This window comes from Apaloderma vittatum, unplaced genomic scaffold (assembly GCF_000703405.1).
Source record: "Apaloderma vittatum isolate BGI_N311 unplaced genomic scaffold, ASM70340v1 scaffold17287, whole genome shotgun sequence".
NCBI lineage: Eukaryota > Metazoa > Chordata > Aves > Trogoniformes > Trogonidae > Apaloderma > Apaloderma vittatum.
The window spans coordinates 33-6,009 of record NW_009727977.1 but is presented as its reverse complement, the minus strand read 5'-3'; the positions used below and the strand labels follow the sequence as shown (position 1 = coordinate 6,009).

Here is a 5,977-nt window from a genome sequence, read left to right as displayed (position 1 = left end):
TCCCTACACAAAATTACAATCAAGCGTTCGTCATACTTTTCAGTTAGGAAGCAGTGTCCTACTAAGTCTACCTACTTTCCAGTTTCCTATTTAGAACCTTATCTGAACATTTTTATGATTATATTCAATATCTGAATTAGTAGAATTGTTCATCATAACTATATAAAACTCCTTCATTTGACTGAAACATGCTCTAAAATGCCTTTTGTATTACCAGAAATGAAAGAAATTGTGTGTGCAATACATTACATCTATATTAGTATCACTGTTTCTCTGAATATAAGCACTGCCAAGTGATACTGCATTTGTTGGTATCTCAGATCTGTGATACCAGTCCTTTGTTCTATTTCTCATAAATTAGGTTACAAAGACTGAGAGGTTCTATTCTGACTAGCAAAAGAGAAAAAAAATAAAGGAAAAAAGAGAAAAGGAACCAAAACTCCACACTCAACAACCAAGGACTTGAGACAGAGAGAGTGGCAGTTTTTAGTGAAGACATCTACAAGTATTTGTTTAGGTGTGTGCAGGAGAATGTGTCCACTTGCATTAGCACATGTTTTGACAGCAGGAGTTCTAAGATTATTTCTGCTGGCACCTGAGGATCTCTGCCAATTTTTCATCTGTTCCAGAGCCCGGTTTTGTACTCTGTTCTTTTGCCCAGTACCTACTGAACTTCTCTTTTTAACTGTAAGAAAGAGCTCCCATGTTAACATTAGCCTTAGATGTATTTTACGGTTCTCACTCTTTCGAACTTTCCAAGTACAAGATAACACTATCTTAAGGGCCTTGTCTTCAGGAACTAATCACAAATGTGCAAGAATTGTAACAAATCTGTGTCTTTTGCTCATTTTTCTCTCCTTAGAATTCTGGCCTTCTCTCCTTCTGTCATTACCTCTGTCGAAGTCTCTATAGACAGCACTCACCTGGGCAGTGCCCATCAGGTCTCTGGCCCTCTTTACGTGCTGAAGTGGAGCCCACGGAACTACAGCAAAGGGTTCCATCACATAGATGTGACTGTCCAGGTAAGGTAGTGAATTGGGTTGAATTTCAACGTTGTCACGTCTGCTCCATGACTCTTCTGCATCCCGTAACTAGGGAAAAAATACATGATAGCAGACCTCCCTTAGTATTTGACTGATTTACAAAAAACAAATGATTTCTTAAATTAAAAAACACTGGCTGTGGAGCACTAAAACATACATCAAACATCTGGACAAAAGAAATAATTCTTATTTTTTGTGAGAAATTTACTAAGACGTGATAAAAGAGCAAGTAATCAGTCAAAAATACTTTGAGTAACAGGCAACAAATAACTTTTAAGGTTGTTTTAAAAAAAAAATTCAGTCTTGATCAAGGAAGGTAGGAAGTAGTGTTGTGTTAGTTGAGAAGACAAAGAAAGTGGATCTGGAAGACGGGATGCTGTCTTTGATTATCAGTTGGAAGTTCTTTCCTGATTTCTTGCAGGCTGACAGTGAATACAGGTTCTCTTTTCCAGAACATCAGACTTAACTGATACTAGATTACTGGGTGCAAAAGATGTTTTTCAGTGATCGCTTCAGTCCTTGGTACTCTATTTTATTTTTACCCCTTCAAGTGGTTTGTGAGGAACTCGGACTGTTTTAACAATCCACATGTTGCACCATAGCAAGGGGAAAGGCAGCTCTGCCCTGCCTGGTGGAGCCCAGCGAGGTGTCATTTCTCACAGGACCAGAGTGATACTGCTGGTTTTTTGTAATGGCCTTTCTGTGCTGCCAGTGTTCTGCCTCCCAGCTTGTTACTGATTTCTGTGATGCTTTACTTGGGAAATCTGCATTTTACAAGTGGTTTATTTTTGGTGTGGTTTTTTTTAATGATGATGAAAACGTATGCACAAAACTGAGAAACTTTTGAAGTGGGTTATACAGGCCTGCATAGCAATCATTGTGCTTGCAAATACGTGTTTATTATCAGGTCACTGAATGGGATTTAAAAAAAATAATTTCGTTTCCCCTCCAGTCGTAAATCACTATTACATCTAGTAACTGAATAGTTTTGGGAAAGTAAGGAGGGTGAAGCATTAACTTGATTTAGGTACTTGGAGAAAATTTCAATACTCAGTTGCTGTATGTTGTTTCTGGGATTGTCCAAATACTGTCTGAGCTGTAAATCACACTAAACATACTGAATCCTTTACTATAAATAAACCATTTATTATATACTGGAAGATAAGCTATCAGTGTTACACGTGCACAAATACCAAACTGTTGAATGAATGTTCCACTGTTACTGTTTATCAGTTTTTAGTAAATATACCAAGAAAGAAGCACAATAAATCTTCAAATTATTTTAAGATGGGCAATGATCTAAATTGAGCTTTCAGGAAACAGGTAGTGGTGGTGGCCAGTGAATGGCCACTGCCTTTCACAAGCTGCTGCATCTCTGACAGGATCTCCTTCATACGTAGCACTTTCAGATAATGATCTTACAATCACCAATTTAATTGAAACTACAAAACTTGACCGTATGTAATCCTTTGTAGGTAGAAGCATTTAGTACAGCACTATGCCAGCCACGCATCCGTCAGCTGGATCCTTCCAGAAAAGCTGCAACTTGAACTAGGTATTCTGTACACTACTGATATCTAATGACTCTCTTACTTTATATTGATCTAGGATGCTTCAGGAAGAACTAGCACGCGGGGGCATGTATTTGCTATGGAAGAAAACCTGTCTCTTAGATTTAGCTTTTGGCCATCTCTTATTCTTCTCGCTGACCACTATGTTCTAGTAAGTACTCTGAGCAAAACCGCCATCATTCTGTGGTGGTTTCCCCAAGGACTGCAGGAGGCATTTTCCTAATTCCTGGTAGACTTGAATGCACTTTGGTTTTTTTCAGATAAAACTCCATTGGAATTATCACAAATATTTCTTTTCTTAAGTTGTGTGCCTCAAACGTGAGTGTGCAGCGATGGTTTGTGCAAATAATTGACTTCCTGGGTTTAGTCACAATTGTCCATTCTTGGGTGTAGGTAAACACACATTTTGTGACAGCAAGAAATAGGAAAGAAACGACTGGAGATTGTAGAAAAATTAAACATTAAATTGAGAAAACTTCCCTGTGATCTGTTGCAGTATGTGTACTGGCAAGAATGCTGGAAAAAAGTCTCACATCAGCTGCTGACATTTTAGCTAGCTCTGGCAAAGAGAAGGGCAAAATTCCTGTTGACTTCAGGAAGTTCCAGGTCACATCCAGAGGTGTTAGAGCTCAGCCCCTGCAGAGGAGACATGTTGTAATAGCTTAGGTGCACTTACAGAGCATCATGGGAAAGTCCACACAACTGTAGATGGTATCATAATTGGCTCAAAATTTTTATATTAGTTTTGTTAATCAGTAACAGATACTCTCCACAGTGTCTGAACTGCAGTTCTATTCAGCAGGGTGCTCAGAAAATGTTTTACATCAGAAGGGTGTTGACATTTTTTCAGTGGATGTGTTTTGCAAACCCTAGTTTTAAAAGATTCACGCCCATCAATTTCAGCCTATCCAGCTGAATCCAAGTCAGTAAGATGCAGGTCCAGTAACTTAGAAACTTTTTAAGTGGTTTGTTTTTTTTTTACTCTTCAGTTCAAGGACACCATCAAACTGAGAATATGTTTTTCAGTTCGATATCGTATTGTTCTGTCAACGTCTGTGGGGCAAGCTCAAAAGCAGCCGCTGCTCCAGCCCTGGCTCAGAGCTACAACTGTCTTTTCAGGCTCGTATGCTCTTTGGACTGATGGTGCTGAGTCAGATTGCCTTGCTCGTTGTCTTCCGATACCTGCAAAAGCCAGCCCTCAAAGGTATGAACCCATGTTTGTCTGTGGTTTTTAGAGGACCTCATTTTCCCTAAACTATTTTTACTATTTATCTGTATGCCAAGAATATACAAGTAATTGCACTAATCACCGTATGCATTTTGCGTCGAGTTTGATTGAGTTCTCAGGAGCTGCCATTTTGCGTTTAAGGGGACGCAGAAAACCTCCAATATATCAAATAAAGTAAATTAAAAATTAAAAACCTGGTAAGGTATCTCTGTTCAAACAACAATTCAAATAATTAAAGTCTAAAGTTTTCACTTTAATTTTCTCACAGAGGAATTCAGTGCATAGGGAAAGGAATGTTTTATTTTCTGTTAGTTCTGTCTGTGTGCTTGTTTTACTGCAGCTGGCACAGAATTCTCTGTCAACTGAGTGGAGAAAGAGATTTACTTCTACAAAATCGTATTTTGTTAATCTATGCAAGGACCTTGAGCAGGCTTGGGTCGTTCTAAAAAGAATATTATTAAGGCTAGTTCTGTCACAACTTGCTATTTTGTTGGTGCTAAATCTGGTAAATGAAAATTAATACTGTTAAGCTCAGGGTGTTTATCCTTTAAACAACTGTTGGAACCACACCTTACTAATGAGATTATTCTGGAAGCCACCTCCCTTCCGATTCATGTCAGCGTCTGTCCCTTCCTTTATACTCATAATCACGTAGCATCCTGAGGTAACTACAGCAACTGCTTACGTAGAAGAATAGATTTTCAGTTGCCTTTATGGAAATCGGCAGCTAAAAATGAGAAGAGCTAGCTTTCTGTGATCAGCTACGTCCTGGTAGACCTTGACCAATGTTTTACAAATTAGCAAGCAAATTCTTTAGAGCTGTTGCTTTCCAGAGGTCAAACTTGCCATCAGGGAGTTCACTCTTTGTGAGAAGGGCAGCCTTTAAAAGGTAATTTCTGTGGGTAGGCTCTGTAGATCTCCATCTGTGAATTGTCTGCTTCGGTTAGCAAATGGATATTGTGGGTTTTTTGCTAACACCACACCTGTGTCAGAATGCTGCCATGTTAACGCCTAGCCGTCATTTTATCTGAGTCGCTTTATCAGATCTCACTAAGTAGATTTAATCGAAGAAAATCCCGTTAATCTAGTCCATGCTGACCTGCCTTTTGGGTTTGCACAGTTACTGCTTTGAATCTCTTGCTTTTCATCTAATGTGAACTTTCTCCATGTTTTTCATTCTAGCTAACTTCATTTTCTGGGTGTAGAATGGTCATTCAGTTTTGTTTACATACAGTAAGTGTACTCATTTAGAATGGCAGCTTCTTCTACTGTTTTTAACATAGATGTTCTATTGATCAGTTCCTTAATTATCACAGTAATAGCAGAAATGCATTCCCTTGCACTTGTTCTGTAGGCATACCGACATTATTTTTATATTTCTTATTTAACTTAATGCATAATGTGCAGAGTTGTTTCAGAAAGACCAATATATTTATGTGTCTGTGTTTTGCTACCTGAATCAAGCGTATTTTTCTTGAATGTTATCTCTTTTTAGACAAGCCAGGATTACTTACTCTGACCTCATATTCCCTTCACGTCTTCAGTAAAATGAACACCTTTTATTACTCAATTCTGGTTCTGAATTTATACACCATTCTGGGTAAGTAACCTAGAGCACAGGAGGACAAAAATCAGTGTTTTGAGGTTACATATCAAATCCTGATGAAAAATTAGACTTCTGACATCTTGGAGAAGGAGGAAAATCTACTTAACTTACAAAATCTATGTGGAACTTGAAAAGTTAATGTCCAACAAGACTAAAGGTTTGTTTGTAAGAGCATAACTTAGAAGCCCTAGGATAAATTAAACAAATTACTACTTTGAAAGTGAGTGTGTTTTAATTTAATTTGGTTTTCACTTACTCTTTGAGGAAGATCTGGTTGTGCCTTGGTGTAAAGCGAGTATGTGGAAATGCACATTTCACATGACGTCACTAAGACACCTGGGCTCTGATGCTAACAGCGTTACCTTACTTCTCTGATAATATGTTACAAAAATAGTGACTTTCTTGGCAGCCAGCAGAAGATGCAGAGCACAGCGCAGCCTGCCTGCTTTCACTTCTAAGCTGAGACAAGCTGGAATTGTTTATCACCGTGTCTTTCACGTGTCTTACTGTAATCCTGGGAAAAGGCCAG

The 5,977-nt window shown here is 38.4% G+C and overlaps 1 protein-coding gene across 1 annotated transcript in view; it reads left to right on the top strand.

Moving 5' to 3' along the window:
- TMEM62 (transmembrane protein 62) overlaps positions 1 to 5,442 on the top strand; it is a gene marked incomplete at both ends in the record, with an annotated part of 11,085 nt that extends 5,643 nt beyond the window's left edge. Inside the window, 4 exons of the mRNA XM_009873921.1 lie at positions 863 to 1,022; positions 2,652 to 2,765; positions 3,734 to 3,818; positions 5,338 to 5,442. Coding sequence (XP_009872223.1) covers positions 863 to 1,022; positions 2,652 to 2,765; positions 3,734 to 3,818; positions 5,338 to 5,442 — 464 coding nt within the window. The remainder of the gene's footprint in view (positions 1 to 862; positions 1,023 to 2,651; positions 2,766 to 3,733; positions 3,819 to 5,337) is intronic.
- Positions 5,443 to 5,977: the final 535 nt, after the last annotated feature.